This window comes from Carassius gibelio, chromosome A3, assembly GCF_023724105.1.
Source record: "Carassius gibelio isolate Cgi1373 ecotype wild population from Czech Republic chromosome A3, carGib1.2-hapl.c, whole genome shotgun sequence".
NCBI lineage: Eukaryota > Metazoa > Chordata > Actinopteri > Cypriniformes > Cyprinidae > Carassius > Carassius gibelio.
In genome coordinates this window covers 17,321,216-17,344,645 of record NC_068373.1, presented here as the reverse complement: position 1 = coordinate 17,344,645, position 23,430 = coordinate 17,321,216, and the positions used below count along the sequence as shown (strand labels likewise).

Here is a 23,430-nt window from a genome sequence, read left to right as displayed (position 1 = left end):
TAGGGAAGAAAAGAGAAAGACAGAAAGAGAGGGGAATAGGAAAATGGAGGACAGAAAAATCAGTATCGCCTCACATGTCCCATTGCCTTAATACAAACGCATTAAAAGCTACACACTGCTAGAGGCTTTCGCAGATGCCAGCCGTCTCAGACCACGCAACTGCGAGAGCCAAAGCTAAAGAAGCCAAACACACAATTTTTTCTTTTTGTTTGTTTTGGAGTGATGTCCATGGAACATTATTTTCAAAAAGTCTCCTAAATACCGATGTAAAAAGAAAGGAACCAAACCAAAAACCCAAGTGTACTCATAGCAAAGCCCATCGTAACATGCGCTCAAAAACAAAACACACAAATGCAAGACTCTTGGAATCACACTGACGAAAAACAAAGCACACACACAAAGCTGAATAAAAGTTCCAGTCGTTGAGGGCCACAAAATCTTGTTCTAAAACTGTCAATAAAATCAACCGAATGAATTAACAATCACTGATTTTGTCAGCCCTCTAGGATGGACCAGAACAAAAGCAAAAGCTCATTGTACATCTGTGAATCCCAAGATGACTCGCTATTCCCCATGAAGTGCCCTTATTTTGATATTTTACCAAACAGTAAAGCTGGCATAGGGAATAGAGAGAGAGTGCACCATTTGAGCACAGTGCCAAACATTTGAAGAGCGGGAAAACAAAGTGTCACACAAAGAAAATAAAAACAGTAAGCACACAGTCAGGCACATCACATGAAAACACGCAGTGTGACGCACAGAACACCATATGCACATTCTTACACTGAGAAGCGTTCAGCTCCCTTCCTCCTCTCTTTTCTTTTTTTCTTTCTTCCCCAAACTGTCCTCCATTTCACGACGCCTTTTCTTCATTTGTTGACAATCCTCCCAAAACTCTGTTCCCCAAACACACAATCTGTCCATCTGACCCTGACGCTTTCATCTCCTGAATTTGGTTGCGTCCGGATTCCACATACAGGATTTTCTCTGTGTGTGTGTAATCCACTTATGGCAGACCATGTTTGAAAAGTTTTTTTTGTTTTTTTTAAACAAATCACTCATTCTTTTTCCCTCAGTTTCTCATAATGTCATCCGGGCTTTTTGGTTGTTATTTGGAAGCAGTAAGGGAATAAATGAAAGTGACAAATGAAATGAAGGATGTGAAGGACATTGTGGAAAAGGAAGACTTGGAATGAGTGTTGGGGTCAAAAATGATTATTTCGTATTTACACAGATGTATGCGTACACGGGGTGTTCCCATCTGCCTCTCTCTTTGTTTTTTCGAATGACATCATTTTGGAAGCACTGGTATAGACGGACAAAAAGAGATTTACCTGAGTAGTGACAGGGAGCTTAAGTCAGAAACAGAGAGGATTCTGGATAATGTCGCTAAACAATTTAAACTCGACCTGCTCTCCCCGTTTCAAATGCCACATTTGAATCAAACAATAGTTTCTGTGCTGTTTACTCCACATGCAGTCTGTGTACAGGAGAACTATTTACATTGTCCTCCATGATCGCATGCAGCCTCTGCTTACCAGGGCATTCGCCAACTAAGCTAACATGTGGCAGGGCTGTCACTTTCGCATTATAACTTCAGAACTGAGATAAAGGGATAAAAGTGGAGTCATCCCATCCACTCTGATTACACCTTTGCAGATAGACTTTACACAGCAAAACCACAAAATGCACTAGGATGCTAAGTGCTAGCTATCTTGAATGTGTGGAAACATGCATTGCTGCAGTGAACAGACTTCTTAGCATTAGCTTCTTTCTCTCTGCTCTGATCAGTGTTTAGTGACACAAGAGAGAACAGGAAATCAATCCTTCGGAGTCTGTTCAAATAAATGCCTAAAGAATCTTTCCTTTAATCTTAAATATAACAGGAAAACATTAAGGGCTAAACATAAAGGGCTTTGTATTCTTAGACTCTAAAGTGACCAAAGAGTGCTAATGATCTACAACAGCGAATGCTACATTAGTTCATCCCCCGTAAAAACCAGCAGAGGGGGCTAGAGCTGAGGATAACACAACAGAAAAGGGGAAGAGAACAACTAAATTGCTCATTAATAATGCAAAACTAGGACTGTTAAACAAGATGCATGATGTCATGAGATGAGAATACAAACTAAAATGGACTTGTACGGGAGCTGATACAGGTTTGGGGGCTCAGGTGTGCATTTTGGGAATGTATTTGTGAAGGAAGAAGTGGATTTTCTGTTCTAGTCTTAGTTCACAGTTACTGCTTCGTTTTGCATATATCTGATAAGCACTGGGCTTTCAGAATAGTTCTCTGTGAAAAGATGAAAAAGAATAAATCATATAATGACAATCTGCAATGCTTTTGATGTCTAACAAGGAAAAGAAAACTTAAACAGGTACATAGTTAAAGCACATTCAAAACCCCACATTCAGTACAACAGTTGTAATGGTCTCTGCCACCCAATAGCGTCTTAGCATGCAAAACTAAGCCCCGCCCCCCACAACAATCAAGTCAAAAATGACAGATTGGTAACAAAACATCAATGGAAAAAGGTTTGTACATTTGTTTCATGCAAATCATTAATATGCATGTGCATATGAATATGCACATCCATATGTACACACTCGTATCAACAAACATGTTCATAAACCTTTATGTTAAAATACATTTTCTTATCAAAACACATAGACTTATAATTTCCTTATTGCTCGCAATAGAAATCCATGCATGTGGAAATTACAAAGTCATCATTCAAAACTGCACATATCATTAAGACCTGAACTATACACCCTTATAAAGAGCATTAAAAACACAGAAAGAAAAAAAGAGAGATGAAGAGGAGAAGAAGGACATGGAGGAGACACAAGGTGAGAAATAAAACAATGTTTTGGCTGGACCTGAATCATACAGACATTTTAGTTTTCCTCTTTCTCTCCTTCTAAATAGAACAGGTCATTTGTCTGAATTTAAAATTATAAATAATGCACACTTGCACTTGTTTGTTTAACAAGGTACCTCGTAACATACATTTTTAATAGCCACCTATTAAAACAATTAGAAATCTATGATGGATCATTTGCTTCAAACAATTCCGCCGTGCAAAGACAAAATGCAGTAAATGCATATTTTCAAAATTAAGTTATGAGCACAATCAGCTCTCTTAAACCATAATAACTATATAGAACTTCTGTGTTGGATGGGTTTGACTCAACTATGCTCAGATTCACTACAAATTGTGTGGTTTAGTTACTGCATTTTGTCTTTGAATGGCTAAATAACCTGCTGGTTCAAACCAAAAAAAAAAAAAAAAAGGGAGAATCTCCCTAAAAACACTGAACACACATGTGGCGTAGCATAAATCTACTAGATGGTCCCTGCTCAATGTCCTGATGTCTTCAGTGTATATATGAAGCATGTACATCAAGCAGTGCAGCACACTTGCATGCAGGCGAATGATGATTGGTGTTTTACTCATTAAAGCACGGTGCCACACATTAGTTTGCTGCTGCCATGCAGATGCTCCATGTAATCAACAACCTCCATGGCTTTCTTCACTCTAGCAGTGAACTTCTTTAAACAGGAAAGAAGAGAGGAGGGAAAGAGGAGTGTAACAAGTAATGTGGCAATAGCAAAAACATGAAAATAAAAAACCTAAATGCAAATAAATAAACAGTAAAATAAATATATTGCTTAATTCAGAAGAATGATTACAGATGAATTGTATTTAAATATGAAATATGTGTAAGTGAAATATTTCAGTTGCAAGACAATGAAATCATCTAAATAAATAATGCTACTTTGCTTTCTGACAAAGTTTTGTCATTTATACCCCAGTTTTTCTGTTGTTTCACATGGAGAAATAGACAATAAGCTTTGTGAGCTGCCATTGCAGAGATATCTTCAGCAGAGGTGTGCATTGCATCTGTGCACGCAAATATGCAGCAGATCGTCGCTAATATGGCTCATATATTTCAGAGAGTTCATTTTGTCATCTTTTCTTTTTCTTCTCTTACTGACCGCTGTCAATCCAGCATCCACTCAATGTTCCCTCCTTTATATCGGAAACGAAGGTCAGCATCCAAGAGACAGAGCAGGTAAAAATAAAAACATAAAAAAAATAAAAATAAAAAACAGAGAAAGAAAAGAAGAGGACCAAAGAGAAAACAAACTGAACTGATTTTCTACTGCATTCAAATTATAGGAATAACAGTAATCAGAAAATGATTATGACGAGGGAGGGTAATGCCAGTGATGATGATGAGGATGATGAAAAGGTCCAGCTAATTCTTGCCCTTTGTAGGGAAACTTTGAGGCCACTGTCTGGTTCACCACAGCCCCGGGATATATGCGGATATGCAGTGAGGAGTGCAGTTCAGCTTGATATGTCTTCATATTAATGAGGAAATACCATAATAAGCAAAGGATATATTTTAAAGACAGTTCCTTCATGCACTAGTATACAAAATGAAAAGGGTCCCGAAGAAGTGCAGAAGGTTATAGGCCCTTAATAGGAATGGCTCCTCCTTATTTATTTATTTTATTTTTTTCGTCATTTGTCCAGACCACTGCTCTTTTCATTTCGTGGTACTTGGTGTTGAATATGCAGAGAGTCAAAATATAAAAAAGCAAAAACGTTAACTGTAGATTAATATCCATGCAACAGCACGATATCCTGTCCTCCCACAATGTCAACTCCAAACCCCCATCCGAATCGCACCGTCCAAATGCTTAGTACAAAAATAGCTTCTTTTTTAAATAATGATCAGTTCTCGGTCTCTATGTTAGTTTACAACAGTTAACGTTAAAGTTTGCAGGATTTATCTCCAGCTTCTCAGGGTCAGAGGTCATCATAATAGTTGATATTGCACAAGAATGGTTTAAGCGTTTTTCTTTGTCCAAAATAAAGAGCATGATTAATAACTGCGGCGTTACTTCTATTTTAAAATATCAGGTGACAACAAATGTTCCTGTAGGAAATGCTTAGTGTGTTATTAAAGACGGTCCTTGTGTTTATCATAATCATAATACTCATCATGTTCTACGGCCCGAATCACCATAAACTCCTTCATCACAGTCAAATCAGCCGAAATGATCCAATCCGTTAATTCTCTACTGCAGGGCTTAATTAGAAGTTCAAATCAGTCCAGCATATGGTGCGTTTATTTTCATATCTTCATAGCAGTTAAAGGGGATTGGGAGTTTAGATATATTCTACTTGCCTAACTGACGTCTTTTCTAGCATGCACTTGAACTACTTGCATGTTGTCTGTGACCTATGACCTTTATCATTCCAAGCTTTGATATGAAGTGGATTTTCAAGGCCTATTATGGTGTATCATAGCTGATCTCAGTGACTAGTACTCAATGAATAAGCCTGCTGGATCACAGTCTCGTGTTTTTTTCTTTTTCTTTTGTTATATACAACCAGCAATCAGGCAGGAACATGAGAAAAAGTTAACTACTATCATTCAACTACAGGGGTAGATTTCCTACAGGGTGCTCGTCGCTGTCTATGGACCAGTGAGGAGTTTTATCCTTATAATACTCAGTGCTTCTTTTTTTCATCTTTGATAAGGCATAATCCGCTTACGTTACAGCATATAATTGTTTTTAGTTGCCTGTCTGAAATATTGCCTGAATTATATGCGATGAAGTCATTTTAGTACTTAAAGCTCTAAATCCCTAAACAAATTCATCCCAGTCCCTTTGAGGCATGACATATTAAAAAGAGTGCTGTGTACCCCCACCCTGTCCAGTCAATGGAGGAGCAGAGGTGTGAATACTTAGCATCGTTATTGTGTTTATTAATACTACTGCGATGTGATGGTGCGTATTTTGTCGTCGTTCCCTAAGATGTGCTACAGAATGGAGGGTATGGGGGATCGGCAGCGGCGCAGGGGGCCGGGGGTTTCGTAGGGCTCGTAGGGTGGGTTGTTGATGGGGGTGATGGGGGTCAGGCGCAGGGGGGCCCCTGTCATCCCCGATATGTTATTGAGGCTGCGGGACTTCTCGTAACCAGCAGCTACAAACCCAAGAATCCGGTTGATGGTAAATGGATAGATTACATACATTAGAGAAAGATGAATAGATGGAATTATCATGGAAGCATTTTAAGAACAAAAACCATTGAATTCATGACAAAGTTCCAAAATCAGGGGAAAGGAAGGGAAGGGGACAAAACAAAATGAAAAGCAAAGAATGACAGTGAAATGGATGTAAATGACACAGAAGCAGACAGACAGAAAGACAGACAGGGACAGGCAGAGACAGAGACAAGGACAAAACAGGAAAATGAGAGTTATGAAATGTCATCAAGTTTTCTTGTCAAATTCTGTTGTTGTTATGGCACAGTATGTTAAAAAAAAAAAACTCCCTTTAGTCGCAGCCACATACAGTTTTCAGGGAGAGATAAGAGCAGATGTGTAAAAGAGCAGGTGGATGAAGCACCTGATGGCTGACTCAGACCAATAGTGAGGTAAAGAGTTTAGCATCCAGGTGTTTGACCCAGTCTCAGACGAAACACTCTGCGTTCTGATACTAGCGCTGGAGTCCAACAGAGGAGCTCCGTCTAGTCAAAGCAGCCTCACTCAGCACTGTGGGCCAGGTGAAGCTTGTGCGTTTCAGACTAAATGTCTTTCCATTATTAGCAGCAAATACATCTTCCTTTTACACACAAGTGTGTTGCAGTAGATAAACAGTGACTTAAAACAGCTTCACGTGACCCGAAAGTGCCTGAAAGCTTTCCTTCCACATCCATTTCTGGCTTTGTTAAACTTCTGATTTCATAAGTGTGGCCAAACGTTTGGGTTGTCTTCTCCTCTCACCCACTAAGTCCAGTGTGGTTTAATTTGGTTACAAATTCCCTTTTCAGGTCTCAGTGATCATTGTAGGTTATATTAACATACTGAGTCCGATTTCAAACGACTTAAGGGGGATTTCACAAAAAATGTGTTTATTTGGGTGTTTTCATTCTTAATCCACTACAAAGATAATGGCGGACATGCTCATAAAAATATGTGTTGAATGTAATTTCACATCATGATCTGGCAGGGCAATCTGAGTATTAGCTTGTGTATGATACCGTACGCATACTACCATCTGTCCTTCTTTATCAGGACTGTAACAATTTCAACCACTGTCATCCGGCTACTTTCCAAAGTTTGGGGTGAAATAAATTTGTTTTGTTTCGACAAAATGTCGACAACATTTTTTATATACCTTAATACTGGTTGTAATAAAAGCTAAACACAGCTTACCTCTGTATAGTCTGTCTGATTGTTTAACAAGGGGAACTGGACTCAGATATTGCTGTTGTTTCTTTTGAAAAAGCCATCACAAATGGATATGGAAGGAAGACCTGGCACATTACATAGTTGACAATCCCCTCCTGACACAGGAGAACTTCCCACACAGACACAAACACAGAGAGTTATAAGTCTTAACAGAAGAAAACAAGAGACAAAAGCTCACAAGGAAGGAAAAACATGGGGAGTTAAGAAGGTCCTACTGTCGTATAGTCGGCAATCCTATCTCCAGTCCCTTGCATGATGTAGTTCTGAAGTGTGTGTGTGTGTGTGTGTGTGTGACTCAGAGGGCTGCTGGGACACTCTGGGTGCTGCACAGCCACTTGTCATTCAAAATCTACACCAAAGCATCGACTATAGGAGCTGCAAAGGAATGCAATGGTAGATAGATCTAGGTCATCATGTTCCTCACACCAAACCAAGTTAGAAAGTCACTGCTTTTCATCATGGATTTGAGGAAATATACATATTTAAAGAAATTATTTGTTTATAACTAAGAAAAACACATAAGAGTCACTCATTTACAGAGAAAAAATCATGTCTGCGTGAACGTCATGTTCTGTTCTTGCACCCATGATGCAAACGGTACAGATAAGATCACACTTCCTTCGTATTGCTGGACTCTCTGTATCTCCCTATTAGAATTTGCCTTCTCTTAATGGGATTAATTAAGATCAATATGGCTAGGCAGTTTAAGTACACCTTTGGCACTTGCAATCATTCTTCCTTTTTTTCTCTGAACAATTACAACGCAAAAGTAATGATTAAAAAATCATTAGTAGCCCATTACGAACATAAATAGCGGCTTTATGACAATGCCTACATGAAAATAATTGTTTGGATATAACTATGCTTTTGGATTCCAGTTCAAAGATACCTAGAACAACAGATCTAGATACCTAGAATGCCAATAAAACAAGACCAAATAAAATAAAATAAAAATAGAGCAAAGCAAAGCAGAAAAAAGCAAAAAATAGACAAACTAAAACAGATAAAAGGGAGAGGGCAGGGGAGGAGAAAGATCCATTATCAAAACAAAAATATTTAAGATATATTTAAGATTTGAGCTTTCATGGTCATGGAAGAGCAAAAGTCTAATAATACCTCAACTTTGCAAATCATTGGCCTGTCGATTAATCTCATTATCGCCATCACACACACAATAACACGACTCTCACTCACCAGCCTCACACATGCAGCACTGAAGGGCTTTGGTGAGAGGTTATGTATGAAGAATTACAACAGTGTTGTGGACTGCTGTAATTCAGGCCTTTAGCTTGACAGACTCTGTGCTTCTGCAATTCTTTAGCATCTGTAATAGAGATTTGGGCAAATTCACTGTAAGTGTAGATACTTAGGCTTTGTTCAAATGGTCAAAGAGTGAGAATCGAGCTTTCTGAATGCATGAAATGCAGAGTCTTAACATTGTAGCTTCACAGTTTAGCACAGTTTATGGTGTCTAACAATCATGCTAACAAGCCCATAGAGATTATATCTGTATGGACAAGCCCTTGATCTGACATGGATGAAAGTCCCTCTCTGCTGTGTTTACGTACCTCATATCAAACTTTAGTGACACTACGAGGACTGTATGAGTGGCCTGGGGGTGGGATGGAAGGTGAGTGTTAGTGGCACAAATATTAACCGCAGAATGGTGTAGATATTATGCAGCAATAACAAAATTGAATATACTGTGTTGAAAAAATTACTCAAATTTGGGTCTGTTTGCAGTAACCAGCATGATAACCATCTTTTTTTAATGACATCACAAAGGACAAGTGAGGAAAGGCTGAGCTTTGAAAGAGGAGATTAATATTTAACATAATTAAATTATGTTAATTATTGCATTATAGTATGCAGCTAAGTGTCAATAGTGTGTCTGAGTTCATACACAGTATATTTGATCTGTGTGAATCTGTCCCGGTTAATATTTGCAATATCCACCAGTGGATATTTGTTCATCCTTTAAACAAAAACACTGGCAGTACATACATACAGGTTACATCACATCTGTATGTATGATTTAGACACACTAAACACAGCACAACACGGCACAACAGTTCACAGAACAACACCACATGACAGTACACAAACATTATATAAAGACACAAACTCTAAGAAAGATGATCACAAAACGAATAATTAAGGGAGAGCGGGATCATGTGATACATTCAGAAATTAGCTCCTGCATATACAGTACAAGGATGGACAGGAAAATAAACTTATGACATTTAACATGGCCAAAGATAAACAATTAATTCCAATGTGCACATAGAAAAGTTCCCAGTAAGGTTGTTGTACATGTCATTGTTGATTGCAGACCAGTAGGTGTTATATTTAATAAAGAGAAAATAAAGTAGTTTATGCAGCCAGAAACAACAGAAAGAAATAAAAGTCTGCAGATGTTGACATTTCATCTAAGACAGTAGAGGACACAATGAAACAACAAACATTGAAATAATATTCACAGAACATTCAGATCATGTATGATAGTGCCATACATGCAGTACACCGTCACTGATGATTGAAGAGTCACACCTACTCATACACAACACATCCAATTCCAACAGTTTGATTTTACACAAAAAAATTCTCTCAAACATATACTTCAACCATTCACTAACCTTGGATAATAACCTTGCATTGAGCATAAACTGGTCTGGATTCACCAGAAAATGGAGCATGAATACCAAAAATCTTCTAAACTATTTTTCTTTTCTATTTTTCTTAATTCTTGACATAAACCAGTCAGGTTCAGGCTTCAATCATACTGAAGTTAAATGCATTGGATCTGCAGATCTCTGCATTTATGTGCGTTACTTGATGGATAATTTACTATTACTTGTAAAATTAAGTATTGTTTTATACAATTAATAATAAAAACTGCTGAGACAACTATTGAATCCAGCAGTCTGGTCCACCAAAAAGTAAATAATGCAGAATTTGACAAAGTAGTATTACATTAGTCTACATTAGAGATGTGTTGTAAAAAAAAACAACAACCTCATCATCAGGTGAGGTCATGAAAGGCCCCTCCCCCTCGCTCTCCGTCCCCCGAGGGGCAGTGACCCAAAAAGATTGGAAGCATTGAACCCTTTGGAAACATTATCATCCAGGCCAGCAACCTCTCAGCCATATCTCGTCGCTCAATTTTTACTGCACTGCAGTCAAATTCTCACACCGATGCAACCTGGAACTCTGACAGTTGGCTACAATGTATGTAGGAACTGCCGAATGACTAGAAAATAGCACAAAAAAGCAGTTGCAATCAGCATTTGATCCAATTTGGTTGTTGGAAATCATTTTGGGCGGCCATTCTATGGACATATTAACTAATTTATAATATAATACAACTAATTTTAGCAGTATAGAATGCAGCAAATATATAATAATAACTACTTACTGATTATATATATATGTGTGTGTGTGTGTGTGTGTGTGTGTGTATGTATTCCTAAATAGAGAGAGATATAATGCAGTTAAGGTTTTGTGGCAAGTTTAATAATAATCTGAAAAGGACATAAGGCACTGTTTATACACAGAGTGATACATGATATGGTTAAACTGATAATGAAATGGTCTAGCTCATCGAGAGCCCTAAAGAGAGAACCCTCGGGTTCTCCTGTTACAGCAAAGATTCAGAAGTGAGGTTAAATGGGAGTGCAGGGGAAAATCAATCAGTCTGCAGAGAGAGAGAAATGAGAGGGAAAGAAAGAGAGAAAGAGAGAGAGAGAGAGAGAGAGAGAGAGAGAGGAAGAGGGGTGTGACTGCAGCCCTGCAGTGCAGTACTATTTCTACGCTTTAAAACAATGGCTAGAGAGGAAGATGACCACAATGCCCTCAGTCAGTCAGTGTGCTGTGCAGCATTCAGACTGCAGCTCGCACACATTTAGCTTCACCACCAGAGTCTGTCAATGGCAGGGCCCAAGGGTATGTGTCAAAGTGTACTCAAAATATAAAATACAAAAACACCAAAAGAGCACTTTAGAATGAATAAATGATTGATAAAAGGGGGCAAAAGAAGAAACAAAAAAAGGACAGAGGCACAACAGCAGTAAAATAATTATAATGATCATCTAAGAGCATCTTGGGAATAAGTGGGCATCTGAACATTAAGGTTGTAACGTTAACCAATCTGCAGGTCCAAGTGTCTTTTTTATAAGGTTGGACCATCTTTAACCCCTTCATTTGATCTTCCATCATGTTTTGCTTAGTCCCAGAATGCTCTCTTCCACTGTTTCCTTGGCAACAGTAGGCAGGAAGGAGTGAGAGGGCAGAAGGTAGAAACAGAAAGCGGCTGAAGTTCGAGTGAGGAGAAGAAAGAAGAATACATGCTGTGGTGATTGAGGAGGAGAGCGAGGGAGTGAAAGATAAAGGGATAGTTCACCCTTAAATTAAAGTTCTGACATCATTTACTCACACTCCCATGACATTTTTCTTCTAATCACCATAATATTTTAGCAGAATGTCCAAGCTGCTATTTTCAATATAATGTAAGTGAATGAGTATAGCTGTCAAAGCAAGATTTTCAGTGAATACTTAAATTTCAGTCTGTTCTTGACAAAGCCATCCTACATGATTTCAGAAGACTTGAAATATAGATCATTAAGGTTGTAATACACTGCATGACTTTTGTACATATGCTACAGTTTGGACAAGACAACGTTAGTTGCTGAAAAGACAGATTTCACAGAAAATAATTTGGTGTATGATGGGCACAATTTTTTTAGCTTCACACTATTCTGACCATTTGGAGGATATTAAACGTGTTTGAAATTTAGAGCCAATTTTAGAACACAGATTGTTTACATGTCATGTGTCTCCTAGCAACCAACAGATGTATACCAACATCGACAGACAAACAATTACATAGGGCTGTTCGATTCCACAGTTTTTGGAATCGATTCCAATTCCTGGTCCTGGTTGTTTTCGATTCTTTTCCAATTCTTGTTTTTTTAGATTGAAGGAACCTAATCTCATCATGATGACTGCAGGATAGGTCGTATAATGTATCCTTCCTATAATATGTAGCTTTGTTTGTAAAAACAAATGAAAAAAAAAAAACAACAACAAAGTGACGATACGAAAATGTACTTTTGTCAGCTTTGCCCGTGAAATTAGTCATAGCCCAGCTCAGCAGGGACATGTGTTTATCGCATTAATTAAATAAGACATGAAGTGTCTAAAATAAATGTGCACAGTTCAGCTGAATGATGAAGTTTAATTGGATTGTATACTTTGCACAATATTAACAAACTGTACACTGAAACAAAATAACCAGAACATTAATGACTGATAGAGCTCATGGTTTATCTGTCAATCAGATGCGCTCTTGGCCACTGATCTATGCTTGTGACGTGTTCTTTTATAATTATAATTGGCTGATAGAAATGTTTAAAAAATAGTATTTTAGATGGTAACAACATCAAGACTCTCAATGACGTCATGATCTATTCTGTCATGCAGCACTCAAAATTTCTACTGTAAAATAAGCTCAACTGTTGTAATTACTCTCGATTCCCAACTCCTCAGAAACGCTTCTTCTTGGAATCGATTCCAAGCCCTACTTCAGTACATCACTTCTCAGACATTAAATGACATGACAAATAAAGATTTAACATGTTCAATCGACAAAAACAGCGGCAACAGATGCTGACAGGGTTAACACACTGATCTGACAAAACCAAACAAACATGTAGTATAGTGTATTTCAGCCTTTAGAAATATGGATCACTTTTATTTATTTATGCTGTCTTTTTGTCCTTGTTTTAATCTTGACAAACCATTCACAAACTATACGGAAGATAGCGGCTTAGACATTCTGATAAACATCATCTTTTGTGTTCTACTCTAGCCGGGTTTGGATTGAAAGTGAGTGAGTAAATGAATTGTCATTTTGGGGTGGACTATTTTACATCTACACCAACAGACCACACGGAAAAGCCATAGCACAAATATAAACAGAAACAGAACCCTCAGATATGCGTTCATACAGCACAGAAAAATATACATACACACAGTTCATTATTATGAAATGAGAAAACGTCCCAAAGAAAAACTTTTGACCATTCCTGACCCGTGCTCTTTTGCATTCAACATAACTGAAAGTGTACTTGAAGAAGCACTGTGACCACAGTAAAACACACTCTTGTGGGCACAAAAGGAAGCCAGAGAGTGAGAAAGAAAAAAGGTAAACGAGAGAAAGGAAACAGCAAAAAATAGATCCACATTAAGAACAAAATGCCATTTACCCCTGATTTGAGTCTTAACATACTGCTTGAAAACTCTGCAGTGTTGATGAGAACAATTGCATCACAGTCTTTAAAGTGTCCGGTTACAATTGCAACAGCCCAGGTATGTCAGTACAGCCCTACAAGAACTTACCTGCGTCTGTGGGAATCAGTATATGTGTTTGCTGAGCTTTTTAGTGTCCTTGTTGTGTTTCACCTCACCTTAAATTCACTCTTTACATGTCCACATGTCTCTTTCAAGTCTATCAGACATGTTTGTTTCTGCTCACCTGATGTTTAGTGTATATGTGAGGCAGAATTGTGTCCCTGATCAGTCAGACTACAGGACTGTAGCACACATCCTAACAGTGTCAGAGCGCAGTGTTTCAGCACAGCCCTATCGAGCACTTATCTACTCATGGCTAGAATATTGGTGCTCATTGTTTCTGGTCCATATAATGAAGGGTTTTCATCTGCTGGCTGTGATGAAACACTGGTCAGTGGACCCCAGAGTGGAGGGCAGTTCCAGGAAAGAGAAGAAACCAGCTTTGTTCAAAAATTAAAGAGAAAATGCAAAAAAACACAGCCCTTCTCAGTGACCATTCACCAAAACCCCCAAAGCATAAAAGGCATTCCTCTTTCTAGTAGTAAATATAGTGTGGGATGGCAATTATACAGCCCTACAAAGGCAAAACAAAGTAACTACGCCAGTGATGGAACTGGGGAAGTCAGGTTAACTGATTTGATACTCTGTTTTTTTTCCAAATTTAAACATAGTTGAGCCAAACCTGTTTGTTCCAAGAGAACTCGAAGTCTAATAGCTGCGATTTTAGTCATAATGCAATATGTAGTTGCTGTGTTTTGCCTTTGAACGACCATATAGTGAGCACTGAAACTCTTTACAAAGACCTGAGGGGCACTCTACTGAGGTGAAAGGTCACCGCTAGGGAGGAGAAGGAGGAGGAAGAAGTCACAGCAACACCGAATGGATTACAGTGCACACACACACAACACCACACGAACAAGGGAAGACAGTGTAACATTGTAGCAACAAGAGCTGACATACAAACGCATGACACGACACAACCTGAGGAAGGAGATAACACAACAACAGCTCGTCAGACAAGCGCACCTCAAAAACACACATCAGAAAACACAACATCCCCAAAACACACAAACACAAATTAAGCAAGAATCACACAAAGAGCCTTCTGTCACACATGAATTAAGACACATTTTCATTTCATCACGTGTGGGTGTGTGAACGTGTGTGTGTGTTGAACTATACTGGCCGAGGGTTAAAAATTAACTTGTGTACAATCCTTAATGTATGGTGCTCAGTTCAGTCAAGAGAAATGAGAGTGAAGGGTGGCAAATACAATTAGGATGACAAAAGTTTACTTTTGAGGGTACAATGAGAGAAAGAGAGTGAGAAAGACAGAGATGAGGGAGCTAGTGCTATAATGACATCATTACATACTGTAGTGCTTATGCTGCGTCCGAAATCGCATACGTCCCTACAAGTAGGCGAGAAACAGTATGTGAGGTAAGCAGTATGTCCGAATTCATAGTATTCAAAAAACAGTAGGCGTAAAGTACCAGGATGACCTACTTCTTCTCCCAGATTCTGAAGGGAGCATTCGATGGACACTTTACTATCCCATGAGGCCACGGGAGAGGATTTATTTGATTTATTTTATTGATTTAGTTATTTTTATTAATGCTCAAAAAACTGTACACAAACAATAATACAAACATCAATAAATAAAATGATAAGACAATGACAACAAAATAAATAAATCAAATGACTTATGAATGGCAGTGATGCGACGCAACTGACGCTGGTAAGTCATGTGACAGTAACAACATGGCAGATGTAGTACGTCCGAATTTCATGCCATATTCAGACTACTGTATATAGACAGTCATGAAGTAGCCTAAATCCAAATTCAAATGTAATAGTTACACATACAGTATGATTTCAGAGGGATAATGCACTGCTAGCTGTGCATTAAGCGATTTTAATGCATGATGTGCCAGCATTGATAACTTAAGGCTGTTAATGTTGTTTGTAGCTAAATATTTGAAGGGATACAAACTAGGGATATTTTTCGTCGGTTACAGCTCTAGCATTCTGCCCGCTTCAAATCAGACACAGAGATGAAATAGTGTGGTAAGACCACTACATTTATTTGAATTATCGATGGATCGAGAGAAAGAAAGAGAGAGAGAGAGAGAGAGAGAGAGAGAGAGAGAGAGATGACAGTTGTGTGTGAATTACATGCGCCTGTGTCTCTCTCTACAAACAATGAAACTCTTTATTTACTTCAAAAACAGCAATTTTATCACCCTGTTGCTGTGGAATATAGTGTAGCGATCTAGTATCCAGGCTATAGTCCGTATGGACCAGAAGTTGCGACAGACTTTACTTCCGTATTGTGACGTACTTCCGAAAGAATGAGAAAAACCGAGGGTGTGGCTTATTTTTTCTTACTGCAAAGTGATTGGATGTATTAAAGTAGGCGTTTCCTGTAAGTTGGATGGGCGTGTTTAAAGATGTTATTTTATTTTATTTTTTTATTTTATGTGTTTAAAGATGTTAAGCTCAAGATCAAGCCATCAAACTGAAGGGCCATCATTTCAGAGGCGAGGTGCATTTTCAGATTTGGATTAAAGATTATGAAGGGGAAAAAAAAAGTTTTTTGTGGATTTACTTGCACGGATGAATTGTAAAAAAAATAGCAGTGTGCACTAACAAAATAAATATAGTCAACTTTGATTTCATGTGTACTTTAATAAAAGTCGCGGGGCAGTGCTGACAAGTTTCTGTGTGTGCGCAGTGCGATCTGCTCTCTCTCTCTGTGTGTCAGTTAAAGCAGCGCATATATATATAATATATAACTGTGATTAAACTGACTAGGAACTAACTGTGCATTGAACAGTTTTAATGCATATATTTCAATCTGTTTTCCAAAATTGTATATGTTTTATAATATTGAATCCATTGTACATCCTGGGTTTAGTATTAAAATATATATATATATATATATATAAATTATTTAAAGTGATTTATTGGGTTAAGGTGCCTTATGGACTACTCATTCCTAAATTTGTTTTATATTTAATATAAGTTAGAATTATGGAACTTGATGCTGAGTGTTTTTATTAGGTTAGAAACAAAATGCCCTTATTAAAGACTAAAATAAATAATTAAATAAATTACAGGGGCAAATTGGAAAAAAACAATGACTGCCCATTTATAAAAAGTTTTGAGTGAATTTACTGTGTGAATTTAGTTTATGCAGATATTAAATAAGTTACATCAGTGCGAAAATTGTCAAACTCAGAGACAGAACACATAGAAGACAGTATCCCCCCTGATTCAAAGGAATATTGTTCCTGTTAAGGAAAAGACATACTGCAAATGTACCTACTTATATTTGTGTTTCATATCAGGTTGCGCTAAACTAAAGCATGAATGTGCTAAATATATTCTTTGTCCAAATTATTTGTGTCCTGTTGAAATATAAGCATATAAAATATTTACCTATAAAAGCAGGGTGCCATATGTAATTAATTAAATATTGACCTCTGTGCATTCAACTAATTCCTAAGCTGCATCAATGCTACTTTTTTAAGTGTTACCTCTGATTCATTATCGTTTGATCCAAGAACAGGCAGAATTGGCATTGAGGTCTCGCTGTAGCAGTGGCCCTTCCGGCTTGAACCACTCATCGCCTGGGGGGGAGACTGGGTTGGCGCCTGCAGCTTCTAGTGTTTTTGTGGGTGGGGGGTTGTAGGATTTGGTTGTGTAGAGGGGTGTATTTGGAATAAGTGAAGGTTTGTGGAAAGGTGCAGGCGCAGGAAGGTATAGTATAGAAGGAAAGGCAGTAGTTGTCAATCATGCCATTTCAAAAAAAATTTAAAAAAGAAAAGAAAAATGATACAAGAGGATATGACTCGAAGTGTGTGAGGAAAATAAGGAGAAAAAAGGCCAAGATGAGGGGATGGATGGAGGGAAAGAGACATGGGCAGAGACAAGCCAGAGTGGGAGGCCAGGAAGAGAAAGAGAATGAAGTAATAAATCAATGAATGACAGCAAGAAAGAGAAAAAGCAAGCCTCATAGATAGATAGATAGATAGATAGATAGATAGATAGATAGATAGATAGATAGATAGATAGATAGATAGATAGATAGATAGATAGAACTAGACAGAGAGACAAACAGGAATAACACAAAAATGTGTTATTCATAATTAAGTCAGGAATTTCAGTTCAATTCCTGAATTTTTGGTATATTTGAATTTAGATAGAAATCAGAAATCAGAATTACAGTATTGCATTTAAATGTAAGAAAGCAGAATTAAGTAATTAAGATGTTTTAAAAGCCTTGACATTTTATTAAAATATTTAATAAATTAACCAAGATGGAAGAACACTTTCCCAGAATGCATTATCGGTGTCTTTCTGATTCAAATTCCAATTTAACGTCCTCTGAGATGTGGGCAATTACAATCAATCTCTTTGAAAGAATTGAAAGAGCCATTTCTTTCGTTCAGAATTTTGCACAACCCAGAAAGACAGACAGACTGACAGAACGACAGAGCCTCTGAAGAGCTTGTTGGCCAGACGCAGTGAATTTGTTTGATATATCTGTTAATAAATAATTTACATAATAATTTAAATAATTTAACGTGTGCTAGGATTATTTTCACTGAAAAGTCCTGATTTTATCAAAGATTAATCACATTTAACAAAGATATGAATTGAATTATTACTGTGGTGGGGTAAGGGCTCAGCTAACGATGAGCGGCCTTCAGAATGATTGATGTGGTGAATTATGAGGAGAGATGCAAGAGCAGAAGGCAGGGAGCTATGCTGGAAGTATGGATGTGGGAGAGTCTGTTTTATAATGCGTATACCTCTAATGTACTTTGTGAAGTGCAAGTCAGTGCATGTATTTATATATATATAATATGGGATGTATAGATGTATAAAATACGTATTGCTACAATGCATGTGTTTTTGTCATAATACACAATAATAAGCATTTGAACATACAACTTACCTTTCCTGAGCCTGTTCTTGTGATGTACACTGAAAGTATGAATATAATAATGTGTCCATTTGTGGGTGCTGCATACCTTTCCTGACATTGCTGTCTGTGGTGCGGAACTCTCCGGTACTGAGAAGGAAGCAGGCCCTATCATGGGGGTAACGTTCACGCCCTGTGCACGTCCCCATCCCACCGGTGGCCGGACTCCTGTCATCTGGCCCCAGCACCTGATCTATGGTGGGACAGTCCTCATTAGCCAGAGCTGCGTTTGCAGCATCTCCATTCTGTTTTGAGTCTGACAGAAAGAAAGAAAGAAAGAAAGAAAGAAAGAAAGAAAGAAAGAAAGAAAGAAAATTACTATTAGTAGTACTGTGTGCAAGTATTAATAGAGACAGTCACAGTAACATGAAAAGCCAGGGAAGAAAAAAGTCTGGGATGAATAAAAAGGAGCAAAAATAAAGATGTGCTACAAATAGAGCAGCATCACTTGAATAAAATGGTGCAGGGGAACTCAGAACATCACACACACACACACAAACACAAACAAACACACATAACATGCACAACATGAATGAGTGTGCCTGAAAGAGTGAGATGTGCACACACTCAGAAAAAGAAGCTGCAGGGGCACTTGTTCTTATAGCTTCCGACACAGCTGTCAAATCTAATCTGATGTGAGTTACTGTTCAAGCCAGGGGCAAAGCCTGTTAAAGACATGAAGAGAGACATAAAGAAAGGAGGTTTGGGAGGCGGGGGAGAAGATGACATAGAGACCCATAATGCAATTGGACCTCATTGGAAGAAATAAAAAATATTTATCTGTGAAGACGGCAGTCCATATGACCATGAAATCTGGGAAGATGATGATCACCTTCACAGTGGAATAGGGACAAAGGGTGATGAATGGATGACACAAAAGTCTATAGCAAAGGTCATGATATATGGTTGACTACACCAGGTACAACTCACTTTCCTGACAGCCATTAAATGACAATCACTGAAGACATAATAAAAGTACTTATAATACAATAAAATAAGACATTTATTCATCCTAGTTTCTTTAAGAATCCATTTGGATTTATTTTATCCGTGGAACACTAAAGGAGAAATCTAGCACAATGTTCAAGCTGCCCTTATCATATAACAGAAGTAAATGGAAACCATGGCTGGCTTTTGAGTGATTCATTAGTAAAGTTATACCTGTTCCTCACATAAAGCCATTGTTTTGCTTCAGGAAACTTTTTGGATAGACGTATTATTTTTATGGTGCAATGTTTATTTGTCTTTATTTGCCATTTTTTGACCCAATTTAATATCACTGTATAAAATGGAGAAGCTCAGACAAAACATCTCCTTGTGTTTTCCACTGACAAAATGTAACCATACGGGTTTGGAATTTCGGGTGAACCATTTAAAAACCTTCAGCATAAAATCAAGTTTCAGAATCAGAGCACTTCTCACACATACCAAACCCCCCCCCCCCCCCCCCCCAAATCACTCATACATGGGGACGGGGGACAAACAAATGACTTTCTTAGAGGTTTCATACTTCTAGTTTTACACTACTTAATAAAACATCATTAACTGTACACATGATGTTTACGATGCCAGTATTGTAGGTGTCAAGGGCACATGGGATTTGAAGCTACAGGAGGGCACATGTACTAAAGCGTTTCTTCACAGCAAGCATCTCGGTATGTTTATGCTCCCTTTTATTTCTCTTTGGGAACTTCCAGCTGTGAGAACTCCATGGAAGAGCAAAACAAAGATGAGCAGAGAAATACAGCTGTCATTTACTCGAGGCCTGCGTGTTCCAAAAATGTTACTTTTTCTGAAAAACGATCCTATTTATAAGGATGCAATGTCATCTGTCATAATCTGTATCTTTGGTGTTGAAGTCAGCTAAACATCAGCAGAGATGTGGCTGTAAGAAGTGTGCTGTTGATTTCGAAACCTTTTGCTTGTATAGATCAAATATAGCATATGCTAATCTGAGGGGCCGTGACTAATCTGCCTCATGTTAATCTTAGCATGGGGTGTGTTTATCTGTGTTCTGCACAGTAATGACAGACGGAGCTCTCTCGGCTGCATGAACTCACTGGCTCAACCTGACTGACACCTTCACATGCAAAAACGGTGAAAACAGATGTTCTCAAACAGTATTTTGATCTTGTTTTACAGTTATTCCTCCTTATAACAAGAATAACTTGAGAAGCAAAATTAAGACGAGAATATATTAAGAAGATTCAGTGTATATCCAGAATAAAATAAATATACATAGTTTATATATGTAAAAAATATGTATTTTTCTGAATATATACGTTATATACTAATAAGGAACATTTATTTCTGCATTGAGTGAGCAAATAAACTGCACACATAAATAGTACTTTAAGCTCCATGTCAATCCTCTATCTAAAACTGTTTGCTGGTTTCAGGATCATACTCCCTGCTCTTCTGATTGGGTGTGATGTTTTCTGGTAGTCTAAGAAACTTGGAATGGAATACATGAAGCATAATCCTGCTATAATTTTAATAACGTTCCTGTTCTCTGTCAATCTGAGACGTAGATGTAGATGGATGTAGATGGAGTTTGACATCACACACAAAAATACACTCAATTGAAGTGTTGTGTGTCAATAGCATTTTTTGTTCACATTATACCAATTAATTGCCTGAAGATGTAGTCACATTAGTGAAATTGTATTAAAGGCTCCTGTAAGAGAGACTTTTATTATGAAACCAGAATTGTTATAGTATAGTAAGACGTTAGGGGGCAGTGTAGTTTGCTGAGCTAGTGTGATCTGTCCAAGCCATCAGCTGCAAAGATGATGCTTCCAGTTTGTTTGTGGGGATTGTTGCAGATTTATATATCAAGGTGTTAGTCACTGACCACAAAGCAGTGATCGCTACAGTGTTATATGCGTTTGTTCCATATAAACATGCCTAGACATGTCCGATAATGACCGTTCTTTAGTGTTCCGATCAGAAATATTACTTAATTATTTACTTGATTATTTACTCTTTATAAAGATGTTAATCAGTGTTATGATGTCTTAACAACGTGATGTTGTTCTGTTAATCTGCTACAAGACCAAATGCGTGTTTAGCGTTCGGTTTATGTAAATGTTATTCATATGCGCCATGATTCTATCCTTATATGGAAGCTTTATGTTCATAGGGACAAATGATCACTCATGACTTGAGGTTTTCTGTGAAATATCTGGTCTCCTTTCATTTAACTGTTCAGGAGAGAAATGCCAATGTGAATAATTATGAATGCTTTGGTTTCATTATGTAACAGTAAATGTTACTATTGTTGTATATATATTTAGTTTATTCATTTCGATATTGTATTTATTTTTGCAGACTACCTTCACCTTTGTACATCTGTGGGCTTTCCTTTTCTTTACGAATACACCATTGAAAGCTAATCTCCTGTCTCCTCATTATTGGTGCTCTGACCGGCACCTACGGGGGTTTACTCATCCATTACTTGATAAGTACCTAACAGTCTTAAAGTCTCTCCAACAAATTGGTCCTTCGAGCTGGATGAGTATTCCCTTCTGACATGATGGATCCTGATGAGGAGATTGTTAGTGGAGCTCGTCCTAAACGACACGTCGACCAGCTCACCTTAAGCAGTATGAAGTACAGTATACCCGCGTCAGACCTGTCAACAGTGAATTAGAGCACCTACGTTAGGAGCATGCACAACTAATTCAGACTCATCTGGCTTTCCAAGCAGACCTGAGGGAGCTGAGAGAAGAGCTGACCTTAGTCTAACCAGAAGCCGGAATCTCTCATCAGCACAGCCACCGGCATTGCAGCTATCCAGTCCTCCTGTGAGACGGTATGAATCCACACCTTTCATGGATGAGGGAAATTTCGCTGATCTTCCCCCACCACCCTGGCCTGAGCCTGACATTGACTGTATGAACCAGGTGGATGACCTTACACTCTGCGACACAGGCGCCACTGTTTACCACCCGGTGAAGCCAGAGAATAGAAAGTATTCCTTTGTGTTCCCGGCTACTGAAACACACGCTCTTAAGCCTTATGCTCCTGACACTTGTGGATTCCCCCCACCTCCTACCCCTAAAGAGCTTTGAAAGTTACTCACATCTGCGGCCATGGCCTTACCTGCTAACAGCACGACTGTGCCTGTTACTTCACGATTCAGTTCAGTACCTGCTCATTTGAATCCTCCATCCTTTGCACTAACGGCAGTGCCCGGTCTTTTGTAGCACCTCATGCTAGGTCTGAATATTTATACTGGAACCGGCTTCCCCCAGACGGGACTGAACTTTTCAAATATCAGATCTGAGTGGATCACCTTAAGCTGGAGGAGGCTAGAATGATAGCAGATGCTTATCTTAACTCACCTACTCCATTCACTGATACGATGGCAGCGCTTCATGATAAATTTGGTCAACCACATCAGCTAGCTTTAAGGAAGATTGCAAGTGTCCTTGAGAGTCCTGACATAAAGAGAGGTGATATCTCAGCCTTCCAGAGGTTTGCTCTCCAAGTGCAGTCACTAGTGGGCCTATTGAGAACTCTGGGACGTGATGGTGAGCTGGAGTTGAGTTGTGGGTCCCACGTCGCACGCCTCCTGAGTAAGCTACCCCCTAAGCAGCGAGCTTAGTTTCATCGGCATATGTTCCGTCAACCTGGCAAAACCACTAATCTGATTGATCTTTCGAACTGGCTTCGTTATGAAACTTGGTGTCACAGTTATGATACTGAGCCGATGTCCAAGGGTTCACATGCAAAATCAGATTCAGGGAAGAGAACCATGACCATCCTACATGGTGTTGGAGAATCCCCTGTTAAGACTCCCGTAAATCGTAAAG

General features: G+C 38.4%; 1 protein-coding gene across 5 annotated transcripts in view; it reads right to left on the bottom strand.

The window, feature by feature from the left end:
- Positions 1-23,430, bottom strand: part of kcnc3a (potassium voltage-gated channel, Shaw-related subfamily, member 3a) — a 66,526-nt gene that overhangs the window by 4,260 nt on the left and 38,836 nt on the right. For 3 of the 5 annotated variants that reach the window (XM_052547012.1, XM_052547020.1, XM_052547019.1), the window contains 2 exons: positions 18,663-18,869; positions 784-6,005 (listed from right to left, as the gene is read on the bottom strand). In XM_052547012.1, the coding sequence (XP_052402972.1) occupies positions 5,842-6,005; positions 18,663-18,869 (371 nt within the window). In that variant the 3' untranslated portion in view covers positions 784-5,841. The remainder of the gene's footprint in view (positions 1-783; positions 6,006-18,662; positions 18,870-23,430) is intronic. The other 2 variants (XM_052547021.1, XM_052547022.1) reach the window with 2 other exon arrangements.